This window comes from Antechinus flavipes, chromosome 1 (assembly GCF_016432865.1).
Source record: "Antechinus flavipes isolate AdamAnt ecotype Samford, QLD, Australia chromosome 1, AdamAnt_v2, whole genome shotgun sequence".
Lineage (NCBI taxonomy): Eukaryota > Metazoa > Chordata > Mammalia > Dasyuromorphia > Dasyuridae > Antechinus > Antechinus flavipes.
The window spans coordinates 29,631,018-29,654,345 of record NC_067398.1 but is presented as its reverse complement, the minus strand read 5'-3'; the positions used below and the strand labels follow the sequence as shown (position 1 = coordinate 29,654,345).

General features: G+C 37.2%; 1 protein-coding gene across 2 annotated transcripts in view; it reads left to right on the top strand.

The window, feature by feature from the left end:
- Window positions 1-23,328, top strand: part of FRMD4B (FERM domain containing 4B) — a 350,691-nt gene that overhangs the window by 298,210 nt on the left and 29,153 nt on the right. For both annotated transcript variants that reach the window (XM_051980657.1, XM_051980648.1), the window contains 2 exons: window positions 5,335-5,392; window positions 6,750-6,836. In XM_051980657.1, the coding sequence (XP_051836617.1) occupies window positions 5,335-5,392; window positions 6,750-6,836 (145 nt within the window). The remainder of the gene's footprint in view (window positions 1-5,334; window positions 5,393-6,749; window positions 6,837-23,328) is intronic.

Below are 23,328 nucleotides of genomic sequence, written 5' to 3'. Positions count from 1 at the left end.
ATTGTTTTGATCTTTTTTTTTAGGTCAGAGCATTCAATTTCAATTATTTTATAGCAGTTCTTTCCATCTGCATTGCTGGAGTCATTATAGATATAATGTTTTCAGTTTACTTCACGTTATGTGTCTTTCCATATTTCACTTCATCATTTTCAATGCAACAATATTCAATTACATTCACATAGTAGCTTGACTAGCAATAGACATCTATTTCGTTTCCAGTTTTATGCTACCACACAAAAAGAATTGCTGCTCTGGATATTTTTGTATACCTGAGACCTTTTTAATCATTGCTACCTTCTTAGAATGTGTAGCAGTCCATCCAAAGAGAATGAATGTTTTAGTCATTTTCTTAGGATAATTAGAAATTGTTTTATAGAATAATTGGACAAATTCATAGCTCTACCAATAATGCATTATTGTACTTGTCTTTCTCCAACCCCTTCAACAATGAAGATTTCCATCTTTTGTCATCTGCTAGTTGTCAAGGTGTAAGGTGAAATCTGCCAATTGTTTTGATTTGTATTTATCTTGTGTATTGCCTCACTGCCACCTCTCATCAAATATAGGACAAATTGTGAGAAAACCAAAACACTGTTTTCTAGTATCTAAAATCATAGACAATATCTTTATACTCCTTTCCTCAGTTTAATCTTATATTTTATCAGAATACATCTACTACAGTGTACTTGGACCATGACCTACTTATACAGGAAACAAATAAAATTAACTATCCTGTTTCTACAGTAAACTTGTTAACATATTCTCTGTTTATAAAATGCAACTATATTTTTGCTAAGAACACATCATTTTAAAAGGACATATGATTATATTGAAAAATCTTTCCTAGGACTTTGAGCTAGAAGGAATCTGAGAGATCATCTTGTCCAATTCCTTCATTTTATAAATAAGATATTTATTTCCCTTTCACTATTATCAGTTCACCTAAGCCCTGTCAAACTTCTCTTAATCTGATCTCTTTCTTCATTTCTTTTTCTTTCTTTTTTCTTTCTGTATCCTTCCCTTCCTTTTGTTACTTTCTTGAGATCAGAATCTCCCTCTCACACCCAGGTGGGATATTAGCAGCCCCTAACCTTCCTGATCGTACTGCTGATCAGCATGAAAACTATCTTGAACCAATTTACTTCTCCATAGGAGCCTAATATTTCCCCCTTCTTTTCCTTCACATTATTCCTGGGGATAGACCACATTCCTCCCAGGTTTTGTATGGACAGCACCAGCTTTGGTCCTACTGCTCCTCAGAACTCCTAAACCCTAAAAATCCACCTACTTCGTGTCCCTCATAGCAGGAATTACAGGAATGTCCCACCATATCCAGCCCTTTCATAGTTTCTTAAATAATATCCCATTACATTCATATGCTTAGCCATTTGCCAATTAACAAGCATTTCTTTATCCCCACTTCTTTGACAAAAAAAAAAAAAAATTGCTGCTATAAATATTTTGTACATATAAATCCTTCACAGATGTACCAGCAGTATCCCCTCTTAACAGTTGTTATTTTTCTTAGTTGTCAACTTTGCCAATAACTTCTGAGTTATTTTATTATGCCTTCATCTTATTGTTAGTGATTTGGAACCTTTTAAAAAAACAATAACAAGAATACTAATAACTCATTTATAGTGCTTGGTTTTAGGGAGTATTTTTCTTATTTATGTTTCATTTGCTTCTTACAACAACCCTCTGAGGCTTTTGTTGTGGTTTAGTCATTTTAATCATGTGTGGTGTTTTATGACCCTGTCCATATGGACAAAGATACTAGAACAATTTGCCATTTTTTTCTCAGCTCATTTTTTTTTAAACAAATGAGAAAACTGAGTTAAATGACTTGCCCAGGGCCACACAGTTTCCTATTCATTCTACAGCTCATTCTACAGATGAGGAAACTGAGACAAACAGGATTAAGTGACTTGCCCAGGGTCACATAACTAGTCAGTGTCTGAAGGCCAGATTTAAATTCAGATCAATTGTACCACCTAGCTGCCCAATTCCTTTTGATGTAGATACTCCTGTTCCCATTTTAAAGATGAGAAATTGAGAGAATTAAGCGACTTATCCAGAATCACAACTAAATATCTTCTAGACTGAATTTGAACTCAATTTTTTGACTACCAAGTCTCTCTCTCTCTCCCATGTACCACCCAGTTGTCTATAGACGTACATATTTGGAGTTTATTGTGGTATATGGTGTGACTGTTGCTCTAAACCGTTTCCTTGGCAGTGTTTCCCTTACCCTAGTAATTGTCCTGATATTTGAAACACCATACTACCATATTGATTGCTTCTATATCTTTGTGTACCCAATTAGTTTCACTGATCAACTTTTCCACTTGATATCAGTACTAAATAATTTTTATGAATACTGTTTTGTTGTATAATTTGGCAACTCTCCCCCCTTTTCCCCCTCTTTTTATTATTATTCCCTGTGAGGTTCTTGACCTTCTGTTCCTTCAGTCAGATAAATGTTGTTATTCAATAATTTTTTTCAATAAACCGTGCTGCCCTTCTATCTTTGATTATTGTGATACTAACTCATAGCATAATACCCATGGTTATGTGGTACTAACCCATATCTACTTTTTACCCAGTCACTTTCTTTTTCAAAACCACTTGTAAAATTGGGAGTTGAGGGTCTTCCAGCTATAAATCTACGATCCTCTAATCATTATTATTTTTACAAGTCTTTGAGCCCAAGGAAACCTTGGCCTTTTTTGACACAATTTATGAGATATACACTATTTTTGGTAAGGAAATAGAATGGGATACTGATCTGCCTCCTATCTCAGATATTAAATAATTGGGTGAGGCCGGAGGCAAATCACCCACTCTACGGCTGCCTGAGAAAATTCACTAATCTTTGGATTGTAAATGAATTTTTGATTGACATCCATGAAGGAATTTTCCCCTTGGGAGTTCCCCACACCATTGAACTCAGAGATTCTCTCTCCTACTCCCAAATAGAGATAGCTGTGAGATGTCTTTTTAGAAAGAATCAAAAAGTGGTTTAGAATAATTTCTCAGTATCAGATAACTCACTTTTCCTTGTAATAACTTCAGAGTTCTTTTCATCTTTTCAGTATCATTTCTTCAGTGTGGCTACTACTCAGGCAAGATAAACTTAGTTCAAACCTGTGGTTTCTTTTGGTTGAGGGAGCATAACATAGTCAGGGTATCTGAGAATAATGCATTTTTCTCTGCCAATAGAATGGGCTTTTCCTCTAATTCTGAGTTTCATTATGTTGGGGATTATAGGGTTTCAAAGACAAAATAGAATGTTGAAGGCAGGCATTCTTAAATGTGTCCTATCGAAAAGCAAAACATACCATCAAGCTTGGACCAAGCTTGGGTCCAGAGAAGAGATGAAAGAACATAGCCTCCCTTCTTGCTGGGCAGAAGGTTGGGATAATGAGTGGAGAATATTTTATATACTATCAACAATGGTCAATGTATTGATTAATTTCCTGAATTCTTTTTTTTTTTTCTTTTCAAATCTTTGTCACAAGAAATGAGTTGGGGAGAGAAGAAAAAAACACATATTTACAAATAATTGTGAAGATAGTTTTAAGGAACCATTTATATGCCTGGAAATGGTTACTTAGCCCAGACTTTAGGGAACTAAAAGGATATTTTATTTGGAAGAATACCATTTCTTGAATTACGTTCTTTTGCTGTTCTTATAAAACCCACAATGATACACCAAGAAATACATTTTTATAAAAACAGGCACTCCACCCTGGTAGTCCTTGTGAATTCTGAACTTGGATTGTGAATAAAATGCTTAAAATGAACTTTCCAAGTCTCTCAGTTGAAAATAAGGTTGTGGCCATTACCCTTTCTCAGTTATTGAAAACTAGAATCATAACAGCAACAATAACAAAATGCTTTACAAATACTGGCTCATTTCATCCTCAGGAGCTAGGGAAATATTTTTACTGTTACTATTATTATTATTCTCATTTTACAGATGAGGAAACCGAGACCTCTAGTACTAATACTTTTCATATTATATCTATATATTCAATAAATGTTTGTTGAAAAAAGGAACAAATATTTCCAAACCTAAAATTATATGAGAATTTTTCATCTAGTCTTATTTTCATTGTGAAGAAGAAAAAGCTGAGTCTGCAAGGAGCCTTGTCTAAGGTCACATTAATAGCAGATAGATAGCCTGCTCTGATTGGAACTTGGATCCTTTGCTTCCCAAATTTGGTGCTTTTTGCAAGTGCTTCTTAATAGTGATAGAATAATCCCTTGAGGATTTATTCTTGGTGATGTTCACTTGTATTCATGATCACTTCCTGCTTTGAGTCCAAATCCTTCCTTTTAGTTCCCTCCACCTGGAAGACAACTACTTCATCTCTGTCAGTAACAATCCTTCTCATCCTTCAGAGCCTGCCACAAATTCTGCCTCCATCACTAGCCAGATGTGCTGGCTCCCTAGTGTAATCCCCAAAGCACATTATTTATATCTCTCGTTGCATTTATCATTTTTAAAATGTGTATTACAGTTATTTATGTGCTGGTCTTATCCTCCCTCACTGTTTTAAAGCCTCCAGAGCAGGCATTGCATAATCAGAGATTTCCCTGAGTTATAAGATATCTCAAAGCCTGTCTGATACAACACTGCCTGAACAAAATCCCTGCGCTAACACGGTTCCTTTATTCATTTTTGTATTGTCTTAGTTTTTAGCACTGTGCCTTGGATTGGGTACTCTATAAATACTGGATGGATGAATTTGCAAAATACTTTTGGCTTTGAGTAAAAACCAAATTTGAAAATTGCTGTATCAGACGTGGTGGCTTTTGGTCATTGGGAACATGGCGCTACAAGTTGAAACCTGTTAACAGAATAAACACTGCCTGATGCTTTTATTAATACTGCTTTTCTTTGTTCAGTCATAGTCACATCATCACCAAGAACTGGTTGCCTCTGGGTTTGTAACAGAAAAATTTTCCATACCAGAGATATCCCCTATTTTTAATAAAGTAGCCCTTTTCCTTGATACGTCAAAAAGAACAGTTCTAAAGGTCTTTTTGAAAGTGAAGTTTTGTTCTCAACTTCCTGAAATTTTGATAAGCAAAAATACATTACTCACAGGAAAGTTTTATTTTATTACAACTAGGGTAAGAGACGTTAGTCACGGCAGCTGGCACATCTGTGGGGGCCGATAAAGTGTGCACAGGAAAGCTGGCAGTAGCATATCATACCCCAATGTCATTTGCACTTTTCAGTGGTCACTTAACATAATTTTACTTTTATTACTCTTAATAGAATTAATTTTTATAAAAATAATGAAATATACTGATTTTCTGCAGGTATATGAAAATAGTAGAAGCTCTGCCTACTTATGGAGTTCATTATTATGGAGTAAAGGTAAATATATTTTGACGAAATTTTTGTTTTATTTTATTTTATACATAATTTTTCTAAGTTTTAAACTGTATTACAATTTTGCAAATGTCAGAATCCCAAGTGTTGAGGGTTTTTTTTTTTAACTTATTAAGAACTATTAAAAGAAATAATTCAACTATCAGGAAATGTGTTCAAACAATATTTTCAGAGTGTTTCTAAGTGTAAAAATAATTTTCAGTTTAATGTGAATGGATTATCATTATCTAATGCCTCTCCTGTCAACATTCCTAATAGCTGTTCTTGGACTGCATCTAATACGTTAAGATTTGTAGACCATAAAGTAGAAACAAAAATGTCCATTTAAGTGGCCTAATCAAAGAATAATCCTTTCTGGTAAATAAAAGTAACTGATTTTTTTTTTTTTTTTTTTTTTTTTTTTGTAGTAAGGCTTGTCCACTATATTGTAATCTCTCTAAATATTGTGACTCTTGACATATTTAACTTGTCAGAGTTGGGAAATGTTTAACAACTGACCCCATTCCATGTGGCTGGATGATCAGTTTTGCTTTCACTGTGTCCACATCTAGTTGACCAATGATTGTTACTCAATAAGAACCAATGGAAAGACCAGGATTGTCAATAGGATGGAAGAATAGGCTTCATTTTGGTACAAACACAGCTCAGTGCTACTTCTCATATTTGAACCCCAAAAATGTATGAATGACATATCTTTAAATTTAATTAGCTTTAATTAAAGTTTAATACATGAACTGCATTATTAACATTTTTCTCTAAGTCTAGAGATTTTCTAAAATTTAGGCAATCAATAAAATAATAAATCTAGCCCTGTTCTATAGTCTTTGTTTATTTCTGAGGTGTAAATGCTTACACTGAAATTTAATGATCAACATCCCTAAGCTGAGTGGAACTGGCTCCAGTACAGCCTGCTCGTAGTTTTGCTAATATCTAACACCGTTTTGTCCCTATTGAGCAGACCTTCCTTAAGCTCTCCTCAAGAAAGCAAAGGGCCAAAAGGAATCTGGATCATGAATTCTTGTTTGAATTGCCAAGCATTTCATCTCTGGCAAAAATAATAATGTTCTACTTCTCATTCAGAGCTTTAAAGGGGTATTGAGAGACTAAAATAAGGATGACATGATATTTGTCAAATATTTTGTAAACCTTAAATAAACCACTATATAAATGCTGACTGCTGCTATTACTGCCATCATTTCAGAAAACTCTTAAGAATATGGACTTGTTCCCTGTATTTTCAAGCCACTAATACTTTAAGGATGGAGTATAGCTCACTCTCTGAAGGGATGGATTAATTATGTCTCATGGTTTGTTTGTTTGTTTGTTTTTTTCCATTTTATAGGATAAACAAGGCATTCCTTGGTGGCTCGGAATCAGCTATAAAGGAATTGGCCAGTATGATTTACAAGATAAAATAAAGCCTCGAAAAGTAAGCTTTTGTTGTTTTACATGATTTTGAGAAAAAATTGCTAAGACCCCTTGAACCATCTCAGAAGTAAAAGTCATATGGAGAGCTCTGTTTTCTGCGCTTTTGGTTCTTCATAGTACAGGCCAAAGCTCACTGGTTGTGGAATCACAAAGACCCTCGAGTGCTTCCTATTTATGTGATTTTGGACAAGTCCCTCCATTCCCTCTGGGTCTATTGTCTCAGCTATGAGATGAGGAGAATAATCTGGGTGGCTTCTGAGATCCCTTCCACACCTGCCTCTCAAAATCATGGGTTCAGAGGAAGAAATAGTGTAGATCTTTTGGCAGGCTGGTTCACCAGCCTGTGGAGCCCTTTTCAGAACAGTATTTGTAAACACATAGAACTCTATTGAAATTAAGATGGAATTTTGTTTAATTCCTTAAATTTAGTTTTATAAATCTTGAATCATAAATTTATTTTAATTTTTCAAAGATGGGGCACCCTGTCATTAGCTGGCTGTTGTCTTTTGTTCTCAAATTGGGTCAAGGTACAGCGTATCTGACTGTGGCTGAACAGACCAATACGAACTGGGGAGTCTACAACGGTTAATAATCTGTGTGAATATTTGGAGTGGATATGGCTCTTACACATTTGCACATAAATTGTAATTTTTAAAAGCAAACCAGGTTTAAGATCTCTGGGGATGGTGGGGAAAAAGTGACTTCTGGGCCTTTTATCCTCACCTATAAAGTAGTTAATAATGCCCATAGTACCTACCTCACAGGGTAATTATGGGAAAGACTTTTTCTCATCCATAAAGCACCTTGAACTGTGCTTACTATAAGCCATGTTTAAAGGGGAAAAAAAAGAAAATCACTTGAACTGATCAGAAATCTCTCTGAATTGACCAGTTTTGCTTTCACTGTGTCCATATCTAGTTGACCAATGATTGTTACTCAATAAGAACCAATGGAAAGGCCAGGACTGTCAATGGGATGGAAGAATAGGCTTCTTGGTACAAACACAGCTCAGTGCTACTTCTCATATATTAAAGTGCCTACTATGTGCTGTATGATGGAGCAAACAGTCTCTAAGAGAAGAAAAGCCACAATACATTCATATAATAAATATGAATAAATAAATAATAAATAAACAGTCAGTATAAAATCTATTCAAAATACTATGAAGCTGTTTTAGGAGAAAAAGAGAATGAAGATCAGGGAGGCGTCATGGAGAAGGTATTGGAGCTGATTTAGAGGAAAGTAGGGGTTTTGTGAAGTAGGGAAAAGGAGGGAGTGTGTTCTAGACCTGCTCCTGAGGTGGGATCACAAGAGCAGAGATTTCAGCTAGACCTTGGAGGCCATTGAACCCATCCCCTTCATTTTATGATGAGGAAACTAAGGGCCAGAAATTTGCCAATGAGCACACAAGAGCCAAGACTTGATCCCAGGTAGGATAATATTTGCTTAGCACAGTTAAATACTAGTCTTCTCCTATCTCCATACCCCTCTTCCCAGTTTTGGCCTCTGGCTCCGGTTTTGGAAATAGTCTATAAGATACATAAAAAAGAGTGACCAGCAGGGACCCCAGAGACCAGCAAGTTCCGTGCTGGAGGAATTGAAATTATGAGAACTTTCCTAAGGTATTCTCCAGCATCAGAAGCAGGTTTTGAACCCAGGATCTCTGATTACAGAGTGCTCGTTTCAATAGGATGAGAGGCAGATTGCCAGTTGGTCAAAAAATATTTATAAGTTCCTACTATGTGCCTATGCCTTGTTGAGCTAAGCTTGTGAAGATCCTTCAAGCTGTGGATTTTGTCCTTTGTCTTTAGGGCACCAGGGAGACACTGAAAGTTTCTGAGTAGGGAGGGTAACGAGCTCAGGTCCGTATTTCAGAAATTTCATTTTGTGGACGTTATGGTGGAAGAAGTGGAAAGGGGCTGGAATGAAAGCAGAGACTTTCCCTATGCCATCCCCTCGGCATCCATGTCACTGAAGTATCCAGAAGCCATAATAATAGAACCGGACGCCTCTCACCTAGACCCTGCTTTCCTGAGTTTTAAAAGAAGAGCCAGACCCTCCCTAAATAGCCAAGCTAATCATGGGGCTCAGCACTTTTCATCTTCAAAGCATTACCATTCCCATCAATCACTCCCCTCCATCTACCTCCGAGTGATGGAAATAAACATAACCCATGCATTAGGGTTGTGAAACCAAGACTAGGAGGCAGGGGACTTGCCCGGGGCCGTAGACACACCGATACAGCCTGAGACTGAAACCCAAGTCTCTTGGACGATGGCCTAGAAAGGCTTGGATACCTCTTATCAGAAATGATCAAAATAAATAATGAAGCACCTTCCAGGAGGCCTACATCGACCTTTCTAGAGATGCTACCAGGAACTCATGCTCCAGGAGCACCAGAGAGCTCTTCCCAGCTGATGGATTTGCATCAGAGTAATATTTAGGAGGCTTAAGATTAAGTCTCTGTTCCATTATTTATAAAGTGGAACTATTGCTGAGAAGTTGCATTTTTATAAATGAATTAATAAGCATTTATTAAACACCGGCTGTGTGCCAGATTGTGCTAAGCAAATCATACTTGATATGGACTGGGGGAAACTGATATTTAAATAAGTCTCTAAAGCAAAAAATCCTTGGATATGCAACAATCGATCCTCCCATCTTCCCCCTCCCCCTCCCTTGCCTCTTTTGTATATCAGGATTTCTTTAAATAGACTTGACCCAAATTTTTAAAAATTGGATATAAATGTCTTTCCTCCCAACCCCTAGTTTTCATTTGAAAAGAGAATTATCCAGAAATCTATGATTTTCTTTAAATGAAGTTGTAGTGGTGGTATTGCTATCTGACTCTTAGTTTTAAATGACTAGTTGAAGTATCTTGGGCCAAAATTGAACTCAGGAAGGTGAAACTTCCTGAATCTAGGCTTGGTACTCTACCCACTGCACCACCTTGCTTAATATGAAGACTTGAGTTCAAATCCCATCTCAGATACTTACAAGCTGGACAAGTCCCTTCAACCTCTGCTGCCTCAACTTCCTTATCTATAAAATAGGAGAGAATAATAGTTCCTATCTCCCAGGGTCATTTTGAAGATCAAAAGATATATTCATACATACATGTTTTTGTCAGTAAGTCATTTTTCAGTTGTGCCCGGCTTTCTGTGACCCCATTTGGGGTTTTCTTGGGAAAGAAATCAGGACTACTTCTCATGTATTAAAGTGCCTACTATGTGCTCTATGTTGGAGCAGGGGGAGGGCTACAGTACATTAATAGACAGATAAGTCAATATAAAATCTCTTCAAAATACTATGAAGATATTTCAGGAGGAAGAGAGAGTGAACAGTGGGGGAGATCACCTCTTGCCAGGAATGATTTTCCTCTCCAGCTCATTTTACAGATGAGGAAACAGAGGCAAACCTAGTTAAGTGACTTGCCGAGAGTCACACAGCTAGTAAGTGTCTAAGGCTGGATTTGAACTAATGCTCTATTTGGCTGATAAACAGAAGAGAAAGAAAAACTGATTTTAGCAGATAGGCAAAATACAAAACAAGCAAAAAACCCAAACCTTTAGAAATTTTTCTTCATCAACAATCACTCATTAATCCAACATTAATCCTGTTTATTATCTATTAAGAAAATATTTTCACTAATATGACCACCTCCTCTCTTAATTGTGAATCGTAGGCCTTTAAAAAAAAAAAAATTGACATTGTAGGGACTCCTAATAGCAGTGGTTCTCAAAGTATGGTCTAGAGAATCATGGGGATCTCTGAAACCCTTTTAGGGGGTCTACAAATTCAAAAATACTTTTTATTTCCAATATGGTAAATGTCTATAAATATAATCCAGATAAACAAAAACGCTTTGGAGAGATCCTCAAGAATTTTTAATAGGAGAAAGATATTGAAAACAAAAGTTTGAGAACCATTGCCTAATAGTGTCAGAAACACTCGGTAAGCTGGCTAGTATTTCTTGATAGCGATCACAACCAGGTTTGCACATTCACTCTAAAGTGTGGATACAAAGGTCAGAAATAATAAACACATGCTTTTTGTGTTCAGGCTTGCCCAGTTCCCAGTTTCATTCCATTAAAACATAGTCATAAACCTACTAAATTCGCCTTACTTTCAGTAATCGTAAGTGATCCAATGCAAAAAAACCAGAAGGAAGAATGGAAGGAAGAAAAGAGAAAGGGAGAGAGGGAGGAAGGGAGAGAAGGAGGAAGGGAGGAGAGAGGGAGGGAGGAAGGAAGAAAAAGCTGAAAGGTAGGACTGAGTTGAAAACACCAGGCATGGAGGCCTGCTCCAGGAGAGTCAAGAATGAATGGAATCTCTGGATTGGGGATGTGCAATTGACTATGGATTTCCAGATTTCTCCCACTGCATCTCAATTTTTATTTCTTTGAGTTATTTCAAGTATGGCAAAACCTGAAAACCATTCCTCACTTTTTAAGGAAAGGGAAAGACTAAGCTCTTGATTTCAATCTTATACATTGTAAAGAGAACAATTTTTATGAGTTAAGATAACTTAGAGCTTTCCCTCTCTTCCCTCCCTCCTTTTTTCTCCCCTCCTCTCTCTCTCTCTTTCTCTCCCTTTCTCTCTGCTTCCTCTCTCTTGTCTGTTTCTGTCTCTCATTCCACCTCCTCTCCTTCTTCTTCCTTTTCTCCTTTCTCGTTTTCCATCCCTTCTTCCCCCTCTTCTTCCCTCCTTCTCTCTCTCTCTTACTTTCTTCTCTTTCCTCCTCTTCTCTCCCTCCTCTCCTCCTCTTTCCCTCTTCCTCCCTTTCTCTCTCTCCATCTCCCACATAGGGATACATAAATTTTAATGCCTCATTGGGTAAAGTGAGAATAAAGCAAACTTGCTTATTCTGTGTAGTAAAAGAGGAATAGGGACTGCTTCTGTGCTTTCAGTGGTATACAGAATTTTCTTTCTCATAATAAGGCAGCACCTCCTCTGTAACTTATAATCTTGGAGAATTTTCTGTAGCCCTGAGAGGTGACTTGCCGAGAATCACACAACAGAATAATCTGCATCAGAAGCAGGACTTGAATCCAAGTGTTTATGGATTCAAGGCCAGCTCTCCACTTGTTACATTTGCTACCTGAGACCAAATGAAATATTTTCTTAGAACCCACAGGCAAGCAAACCTTGCCTGAAAGAACAAATAGATATCTTTCACACACAAACAAGCAACCCCAAAACTGCTCTAAGTAGCCAATAAATATCAATTATATTCATTATCTAACAGTAGCATTTATATTAAGAAGTTTCTTCAGGGTTGGAGTGGATTCAGTTATCACATTCAAGATGTTTTAAAATCATACTAATCGTTTATAATAATAATAATAAAGATTGACAAAGCACTTGGGTTAGTGTTGGATCTATGAGCCTTTGAGTGTGTTTATCTTGACTGATACTTAAAAGTGTCTCTGAACTTTGATGTTGAGTAGTAGCGGTCCCATTTTATAGATAAAGGAATATAAATTGACTTTGCACAAGATCACATGAGTGGCGGCCCTTAAAAATGAGAGAAAAATCCACATCCCATGGTTCCAAGTATTCTGTCTCTTATGTCACAGTACTGTACCATTCTTTATAAAGTTTTTGTTTTTATGTTCTTTTGGCTTCCCCCTTTCCCACAAACATTTGACAGTGGATTTTGTTTTCACTTATTCCTTTAAGAGATCCCAAATAATTTTAGGCTTTATTTTGGATGCCATATGTTGCCATTTTGAGAACTATAATTACCTCTATTGGGTCTAGCTTAAAGAAATGAAGGAATGCATAATTTAAAAGGCAATTAAGATAGAATTAGGAAAGAAAGGAAAATCCGGGACTAATCCATTTCATGCCCTCTCTATATAGATTACCATAGTAAATTGATTGACTAGAAGGAAAGTCAAATTAGCTGACTCCAATGAAATAAGGTTCCTAATGGAGGCACTCAAATAGGATTAGCTCCCATGTTACTTGCTTACTTTGTTAAAAATTAGATAGAATAAAGACCAGAAAAAGGGAGAAAAAAAGAGGGATTAGTGTCAAAGAACCATCAAAAGTCATAATTTATTATCTCTTCCAAGATAGAACCATATAAACATACACTGCTGAAATTCTTAGTGTGGTTCGTTTCTATTGTTCCTTCCCAGATGACAAGTGCCATTTTGGTTGAATCTTTAATTTAAACTCTAGCTCGACATCTTTACTATAAGAATATCTCTACTTATTCCACTGATGTGATTCTTGTAATTATCTAAAATCCAACCTGGGCTAGGTTCAACAAATATTTCTTTATTAAGTTCCTACTATGTGCCAGACACCTCAGTGACCTCATGGCTGGAAAAGCTGCACCCCACAATTACTATTTCTAAATCCAGTGGTAAATGAAAAGATGCTATACCCAGTAAGGCAGGGATTTGGGAGAAGGGTCGCTGACCCTCTCAGCAGTGATCTAAGTTCAAGGTAGAAAGGTCAGAAGCCAAGATAGAGCTATTCCCAGGACAGCAACTGCGAGGTGTTGGTGGGAATGAGTAAGTGTATATTCTGAGCTTTCCAAGTGATTTAATATACTTTATCTGGGTCATAGAGATAGAAAAAGAGAAGGATCATAGGGTCATATAGACTTGAAGTTGGAAGCGGTCTCAGGAGCTCATCTGTTTCATTCCTCTGATTTTTTTCAGAGGAGCAGAAAGGCAGTGACTTAATTATTTTGGGTCGTAAGCAACCAAGCAAAAGTGTGGACCCCTTTCCTCTGACTTAGAACCCGATTCTCTCACCATTTTACTTTGCAGTATCTCATGCCCTTCTTTTACTGATGCTGACCTTTGTGCAGCATCCTTGGTTTGCCATTCACTCTTGGTACTCATGAACCTTGGGGCGAACCATTGAATTCTTCTGAGCTGGTTTCCTACCAGTAAAATCAGGACTCTAGTTTAAAAATAGCTTCTATGTAGAAGACCTAGACCAGAATCTCAGTTTTTTTGCTTATTGTAACTTCAGCCCTATGAATCTCAGCTTCCTGTTCCTTAGACCAGGGTTGGGGTGAAGAAAGCAAAACTGGTTGTCCTTCATTTACAGAGATCCATTCAAGGTCACATCGTTCCTTAGTGGTAAAACGGGATCCAGAGTCTGGTACAGACTTCTCCAACCTGGAACCCTTGTTTCCAGGACCACAGCAGCAGTATTAAATAATCCCTGTCCTATCTACTACACAGGGCTGATGTTAGGAACAAATGAGGCATTAATTGGAGTTGGTAAACTGGAAGAAGTAAAGACTTGTTCTTAGAGAGCTCTTAAGAGTAATCAACTCTCCTTAACCTCGATGTCCTAACCGGGACTCAAATTTCAATTGTTTGAATGCAGGAAACACCCTTTATTGCTCTCAGATTATTCCATAACACCCTGGGGCATATATGCAAATTAAAAATAACAATACAAGATTATAGTTTTTAGCAGCCCTTACTTAAAAGATGGTTGAAAATATTGTTTAGATACTTATAATTAACAATAATGATAGCAAGCATTTTTATCATACTTTTAGGTGTCCAGATTGCTTCACATACATTATCTGGTCCATTTTCGCAATGACCCTGGGACAGGTGCTATTCCTTATCCTCAGTTTTACAGATGAAGAAAATTGAGGCTGAAATATGTGTCCATAGCTTATAAGCATCAGAGGCAGAATTTGAACTTGGGTCTTCCTGACCCCCATGTCTACCACTCCATCCCCTGTTTTCTTGTGGAATATAATAATTCTAACCTCTGTCCTCCCATTTTATGGCACTCTTGTTCCTGTTCTAACCATGAATCCTTCAGAAAGAATTCATTCAACAAGCTGAGGGTTTTTCTCAAATTTTTTTTTTTTTAAATATCTCAGCACTATTAGTGCCATTCTTGGCCAACTTTTGACTCTCCTTGTGTGATCTACTGTCCTTGATGATGTCTTTTTTTCTCCCCTTCTTGGATGAGTCCTGCCGGTGACAGACTTTTTAATCTACATACATACCAGCAGTCTTTCCATTGTTGCCCTTTGAAGTCTCCTGTCATTTTGATCACAGAAATTCCCAAGAGTCGAGAACCTGTTTCTCTTGGTTCCCTGCCCCCCCTTTCCCACACCCTTCCTCATTCACAACTACCTCTAAAACTTCAATGTTCTCAACTGCCTGCTGGACTCTTCTCTTATATGTCCCAGCAGCCCCTCAAATTCTGTATAACAAAAGTTAATCTCATCTGTCACTTCCTTCAAATCTAGCTTTATTCCTGGCTTCTGTTCAGGCCATAATAATACTCTAAGCTCTCCTTGCATAATTCAGAAGTCATCTTTATTGCTTTCTTCTTCAGCTTTCCTTGGATGTTACTGCAACTATTCCACTTCAGGTCTTCATGACTTCTGAGTGTTAAAAATCTGTTTTTTTTTTCATGATGGGTACTCTTCCCCACAGGTCTAACCCAGCTCTTCTCTTAAATAATTATCTAGAATTGCCTAAAATACAGTGCCTTGTGGCCAACCTGTAATGAGCCTCTCTGAATTTTTTTGCCTTTCTTTGTATTCTTAACAGAATTAGCACAGTGTTTGGTACATAATAAACAATAAATGCTTCTTGATAGGTCCCTTGACAATATAGATACCACCTATGCATACTGGTCCATATAGATAACCTTTCCAGCAGGGCCAGCATTTGCCTCCCACTGGCACTGCCTTCGAGAACTGGGGCTGGGAACGTTCCATGAAGAGGGAGAATCATCATAACATCCAAGCAAGACAAGTTTTGTCTCTTTGATTATTGCAGTAGTTTGCCCACTGTCCCCATCCCATGGATATAATTCAAAAGCCTCCAGATGAGCCTTCACTTTTCCTTATGTTGTTTCTTCAGCCTGAATTTGCCCTTCCCTAAATCCTCCACAGCAGAGTCAAGTACTCAGATCAAACGTTGCCTCCCTCTTGAGGGATTTGTTGGTTTTCCCAACAAAATGGGATCCCTTCCTTCCTGTGGAACCTTGTAGTTGTGTGGGTCTATCAAATCCTGTGTCTTAATTATTATATTTTGCTCCTCAGTTCTGTGTCTTTCAGATTAATGTAGAATGGGCGAACTCTCCTTGAAACAAAACTTTTGCTTTTGTCTTTGTATCACCAGTACCTGGCACATGGTTAGTGCATTATATATGACTCTGGGTTGTTGATGATTGATTAATAGTGCCTTATAGATGAGTCTGGATTGTTGATGATGTATTAATGATCTCTGTGTCTCCTATTCTATCCATTGATCCACCTAATCCCATAGTCAGTGCTCAATTGATATTTTCTGGCTTAGTTTTTTTGGTTTTTTAGTTTCTAATATTCTATGAAATAGAATACATGCTTATATGGTATTTGATGATTTTCAAATAGATTATAGATTGTGAGCTGAAAGGTATTTTGGAAATCATTTAATCATTCTAGATCCTATGCCATTGCTGTTTTACATCCCCTGAGGTTTACCTTATTTATAAACTGAAAATGGTTGCGTTTTTCAGGCTGGAGGATGTGATGTACATTTTTAATGTTTACTCAGTATCTCACATAATAATTATATAGATAGCTTGACCATATGCTGTAAGGGTTTCAAAGTGTTTATGGGTTACAATGGTTATCTCATTAGATTGTTACAACAATCTGAGGTGGGAGTTGCTATTCTTACCCCTATTTTACACAGATGGAGAAAAATGAGGCTGATAGCAGTTAGTGATAAGGGAGTACAGTATCCAAAGGGGAGATCTGACCTCAAGTCTTGTTGGGCCTGCCTAGTGTTCTAGCCAATACATCACTTAGCTGCCCGCCTAAATTCATTTCTAAATAAGAGTAAGAAATTAGCCCACTTCTAGGGGTCACCTAAATGGAAATCTAGAAGCCCTGATTCGGTGCTGAGCTTGAAGAAGACCAAGGTTCCTACAAGTAAGACATACTAGTCAAAGGGAACTAGACAGGAGGAAAATGTCTTTAAGATGATCGTCTCCCATTGCCTGATTTCCACAGCCAGTAATGGATCATAATTGCTGCTGTTGTTGGTCAGTCATTTCAGTTGTGTCTGACTGTCTGTGACCTCATTTGGGGTTTTCTTAGCAAAGTTATTGGAGTTGTTTGCTTCTGTCCCTCTCCAGCTCATTTACAGATGTGGAAACTGAGGCAAACAGGGTTAAGTGATTTGTCTGAGGAGTGTCTGAGACCAATATTAGTTAACATTTATATAATGCTTACTGTGTGCCAGACACTGTGCTAAGTGTTTTACAAATATTACTTTGTTTGATTTACCCCCCATTGATAGGGATTATTATTATTATTCCCAAACAAGTCAGATGACTTGCCTGGGTCATTCTGCTAATATGTCTGAGACAGGTTTTGAGCTGTCTTCCTCACTCCAATCCTGACTTCTTGTCCCTGCACCAGTTAGCGATCCTAAGAGTATATTTGCCCTTCTGTCATCCCGAGTGCATTTTGGAAAGAGAAGTGACTCTTCCTTATAGTGAAACTTGTTTCCAGAGCTGCTTTTATGGACTGGACTCACAGGTTCCTAATCTCCATGTCCAGATAAATGAATTTGTTAACATGTATTCACCCACTTGTTCATTATTTCCCATTTCCTTTTTTTTAAAGTATAGGTTGCTTTTGACTTTCAGGAAGCTACTTACTCAGTCATTGTTCTAAAGGCAATCATGTCCTTCTTCTCCTGAAGGATTTAGTATAAGATAAACAGGCTAAATTTTGTTAATGGCTTAAAAAGTCCACAAGGGAATGGATGGTACACATACTGGTGGAGTAGCTCAACCCTACTCTCCAAATAAAGAACAAAAGAGATTAGTTGCATGAGAAAGAATGTTGGGTTACAAAATGTCAACAGTTTTCTTGTGAATCCTGTTTATAAAGTGTATAATTAAGCTTTTCTCATGTCAAAAAACTAATAATAATCAGATTTCTTCAAGGAAAAGTCCTCCTGCAGTTTATTAGTAGTGCTCTGGGGTGTTTTCCCTTAATAGGAAAACTATTTAGAAAGCTAAAGGTATTTTAAAGATCAATTCTGACATTTTATAGATGTGGAAATTGAGGCACAGAGAGAAATATAGCCCAGGGTCACAGAGCTCCTAAGAATCTGAAGTAAAATTTGACCTAGATCTTTCTGACTCCTAAGTCTAGTGCCCTATTTACTACACCACACTATCTCTCAAATTGAATGACAGAGTCAAAGGAGTTTAGATTTCTATGGGAAAGGGACCTCAGAGTCTCTCTGTGCTATATAGCATCCTATTTCTCAGGGCTACCCATTTCACTTTGGTGGATCTAAGTATCAGAAAATGTTTGTTTTCATCAAATCTATCTTTGCAACATACACATTTTATGCGGTTTTTTCCTTTGGAGGGGAATCTCTATCACTAACCTCTCTCCATATAACAAATACATGTAGTCCAGCAAAACAAATCCAGTCATTGGTCATCCCTGAAAATATCCATTTCATTCACATTATAGCAGGCTTCCTCTTTGGTCTTCTGAAGTCACAGTTGAGCCAGTCCTTTTTCTAACATACCGCCTTGTGCCATTAGGAGGACAAAAAGATAGGCAGATAAAGCAATGTGGAGGAACATCTGGAGCGACTTAAGAACCTGCCTCCTACACTGGATAGGTGCTGGGTGAGAGACAGGGAGCGAGATGGACGTTTTCAAACGTGGATTTGTCTTGCTGAACTAGATTTATTTGTTATAAGGGAGAGAGAGACTAGTGAAAATGATGTCTGAAAATGAAGAAACCTGAATATATTCAAAGGTAAAAAGAAAGGTTAAAAAATGGTATATATGGCCCCGATTCCAAGGCTGACCAAAGAATAAAACATCGGTGAGACAACATGCAAACAGCTGTGTATTGCAGCAGGATAAATTGGGAATAACCAACAGTGGGAAGGCACACGTGTTAAGAGGAATCAGAAAAAAGCTTTTATGCAGCAGGTGGGATCTTAGCTGGGACTTAAAAGAGAAGTAAATAGGTCAAGAGGCAGTTCAGACTGCATGTTGGACATTGGTTATACAAATGTATGTCATTGAGCCTTTCTTTCTGAGCTTTAGTTTTCTCCTCTGTAAAATGGGAATAAGTAATAGCATCTTTGTCCTAGGGCTGTTGTGAGAATCAAGAGCAACCATGTGTGTTAAGCACTTTGCAAACCTTAAAGTCTTCTATCAGAATGGGAGGAAGCTTGCTGTGCTGGATGACATCAAAGACTCAAGTCCAAGTTCTGAGACTGTCCTCAAATCTCTGTGATATCTTGGGCTAATTTAACTAACTCTGCCCTTAGTCTGCTCCATTATAAAATGAGGAGTTTGGCTTGGCTGATTTCAAGGGTCCGTTTCTGTACCTAAATCTGTGATCCTTAAATCAGCTCTAATTATCATTATCATCTCCTAGCCCCCATCCAGCTCTTTGATCTTGTGACTTTCATTGAAGCTCCTCAGTAAAACAAGACCTATAACTTTACTACAAGTTTAAGAGGCACAGATGGGGGGAGGGGGAACAGGACCGGACTGGATGGGATACTTTCATCCCTACAAGGGACAGTAGTTTCATATTGCCCCAAGGCACTGTTATTATGTGGTGGACTAGGATGAGTCACTGGTGGATTGATAATTTTATGATGCATCTGTGATAGCTTCAGATTTAGTCATTTCCAGGGAATTTGCAGTTTAATAATTAACCTGGAAAGTTGTGTTTTATTTTCCTCAGCTAAGCTACCACTACAACTTCCCTTTTGTAATCACAAAACACAACAAGGTGTTTAAGTGCAGGGAATGTACACTTGGCGTTTATCCAAGTTAAAAATGACTTTTTACCTCTTTCTGTCAGGGACTCTCCTTGATTCTTTCATGACTTGAGGGAGGTTCCCTTTGGCAGTCAAAGTCACAACTTCCTCACCTGTATTGTTTAGTCTGCCAAGCACATTCCTGCCCTTTTCCAACCAGATGGGAGTTCTCTGCTTAATATCTGGGTGTCTTGCTTTCATTTCCCTCCTTTCCCCCACCTTCCCTACCCTACCTTTCTCCTTGCCTGTGCCATGTTTTATACAGAAATAGAAAAGCAAGTTCCCATCTGGAGGGTGTAATCAGGAAACTCGAGGATAAAATCAAGAAAATGACAATTACCTGTTTGGTTACAGGTTTTAGGGAACCTGAGACTCACACAATTACACATTACATTAAAAAAAAAGCCTATAATTTAAATAGGACACTTCCAATAAGGAAAGCTAGTTCAGTAACTTACTGTCTTAGAAGGTCGCTTGAGGTATTATATAGTATTATAGATATAGATCATATACGTTTAACTGATTTGCCCAATGTCAAAAAAAATCAGACATAATATCAAAGACTAGATTTGAATCCAGAATCTCTATCTAGTCCTGATTCCAAGGCTAACTGGATCCACTAAGCCATGATCCCTGCCTTGCTATTTTCCATGTTAACAATGCAAAATAAATTTAAAATTGTGGGATATAGAAGTAGAAAGGACCTTAGAGATCATCTCGCTCATCCTCAGATTTCTAAAAAAAAAAAGAAACTGAGGCACAAAGTGGTAATAGTGCTTGCTCAAGAACAAGCAGTGCCAGAGACAGAATCTGAACTTTAAAAGAACTCTTCTCAGAATCCTGCACTTTTACTCTCAATCTAAGCCTTTTCATATGGTACTGTAGCTCTTTTCAACTACTCTCCAACTACAATTTAATTCTGCTCGAAAGTGTATTCTCATTGTCCTTGCTTCTAAAATTTCCTCCAGCTTCAAAAACTGTTGGTCACTGAGATTTCAGTGGAAGAAAAAGAAACTTGTTTCACTTTTCTGATTCTGTAAAAGTCGGCTGGGTTTGCTTGACTTGTGGTTGCATAGAGACTCTATAAGGAGTTATCACCAAGTGTTCACCCTCTATTAATTTTATTCAATAAATCACAACTGTAGGGCATGTTACAAATGATTTTTAAAAGATTTATTTCCTTTCTCCAGCCTTAAAATGGAAGGCAATTTGTTGTGATTACAAACCAGCCATCAGAATATTACAATTATTTTTGATTGCTGCTTTCAAAATCTATTATTGTTTCCAGCACCTTAATAATAATTATTATTTTCCTTGGTGAGGTTTTTTTTTTTTTTTTTCCAGACTGTGATTAGTGATCTTGGGGATAAGTTATTTCCCTTTTGTATTTTGTTGTTGTGTTTTCAACAGTAATAATAAGTTATCAGTCTCATCTTTCTTTTTCCCTTTTTCAAAGTGCATTACAAATACTATCCCAAGTATCTTTATCTCCTATTCATTTTATACCAAAGGTGACATATTCTTATTGTAGAAGGCTAGTATAGTAGAATATAGAAAAGTGCTAGTTCAGAGATTCTACATCTAAGTACAGAGACTTATGTGTTAGAGAGCATCTTTCCCATAGTCTCTCCATTCATCAGTTGAAAAAACCAAAGTACAGGGAATTTTTTTCTTTACAAAATTATTTTCCCCTAAGGGCTAGTAAGAAAACTTCTAAAAGATACAGATTGTAAAGCAAATAATGGAAGCTTAATTAATAAATACAAATTGGTGATAGTGCAAGTTATGATTTTAACAAAAATATTCTAATCTCTTTGCAAGTCTTCTGATAACAGAGCATACACAATGTCATTTTTGTCTTATCCCACTGCTTAGCACTAAATAGTAGGTACTTAATAAATTACAATTTTTGATTGACTTGAAGTCTTTCATTTTTCTAACATATTTCAACAAAAATAAGAAGAATCATAAATTTTTTTCCTAAGGCTGGAATTTAAGACCTGGCTAAAATAAACCCTCCTCTGTGTCTGTGAAAATGCATTTATCAACAGTCTGTAATATGAGGCCAATTTAGTATTCACCAATTAATAGAAAATGTGGAATACTTTATACTTTCATCTTTCTGGCTTTTGAACCTTTATCTTCATCTCAAAGTCCAAGATGTTTTCTGTTTGACTGTGCCATCTTTCAACCTCATTCAGATTTTCTTATTATCTTCCTTTATTTCCTTTGGATCATTAAGCAATCAATTAATCAACAAGCATTTATTAAGTGCCCCGCTATTTGCCAACCATTGTAGGTACTAGGTATACAGAGACAAAACTTGACTGTCTGGCCAGAATATACAACATGTACACAAAAACTCTGGTCCACATGGTTCTGGTGCCTCCTTTTGTCACAGAATTTTGAAATTAGAAGTCACTACAATAGCTTTCTGATTTAAAACATACCTCCCCAAAGGAATCTGTCCTGTAACAGATCTATTAAGTGGTCCCCTGACCTCCCATCACTTCTCAAAATAGTCCATTCCACTATTCCAGTAATTACAAATTTCTAGGGAGTTTTTCCTATATAAAGTGTCAGTTTACCTTTTTGAAACTTTAGCTCATTGCTCATGGTTCTCCCCTATGGGCCAAGCAGAAGGAAAAATTTTCTTCTTCCTTGTCTTTCCATTACATTAAAAATGTTGGTACTATAATGTGAAGGGGCATATCCCAGAAGTAAATAATTTTCTCTTGTATCCCCAGCAACCTAACACAATGCCCTTGCTCTGCCACAGAGTAGATACTTAATAATGCTTCAGAAGTAAATAATTTTCTCTTGTATCCCCAGCAACCTAGCATAGTGCCTTGCTTTACTACAGAAGTAAATGCTTGCTGAATCATTTTTCTATTTGAAAATAAAATTCTATTTGAATATTTAATATTTGAAAATGCCATCTATTATTAGCCTGATTCAGATCTTTTTCTTGTACTCCCTGTAACCTTTGGGTCATCCTGAACAACTTCATTTGTCCATATGAATTATCCACAGAATTTTAGGATTGAAATATTTTTAGCAAAACACCCTGGAAATAATTCTTCAGCGGCGAGACTGGACTCAAATGTTGAACTCCACTTTTGAAGAGTTCAGATGAGAAATATTTTACTCTCTCTCTCTCTCTCTCTCTCTCTCTCTCTCTCTCTCTCTCTTTCTCTCTCTCACACACACACACACAGAGTCTCACCATTTCCATTTAAATCATATCAAGTTCCCTAATTAAACCAAAGTCCTTGACTTGTAAGCTGTTTTTTATTTAGCATGTAAGGAAAATGAAATGTTTCTCAGTTAAAAAAAAAAAAAAAGGCAACCCCAAAACATTCTGAATGGAATCAAAAGAGATTATGTTTCTTGGTTGTAAGTGATAAGGGCTGGAGGTGGGGGTTCGGTGTCAGTTTGAAGAGATCTCATTTCAAGTGCAGCCTTGGTTTTTATGTGTGTGGGAATGGAGTTAAAGGAAAACACAGCTGAAGCTGCAGGCTAACTCTTCCTGTCTAACCTGTTCATTTCCAGGGTGAGTCAGCCCTGGCCAGAAATGTGCCTTTAAACCAGTTTCCAGTGAAATCCATATGGGAATTCCAACAAAGTTATTCCCCTTGAAGTCTCTCTAAACAGCTAATCTCCTTAAAAAAGGCATTCTC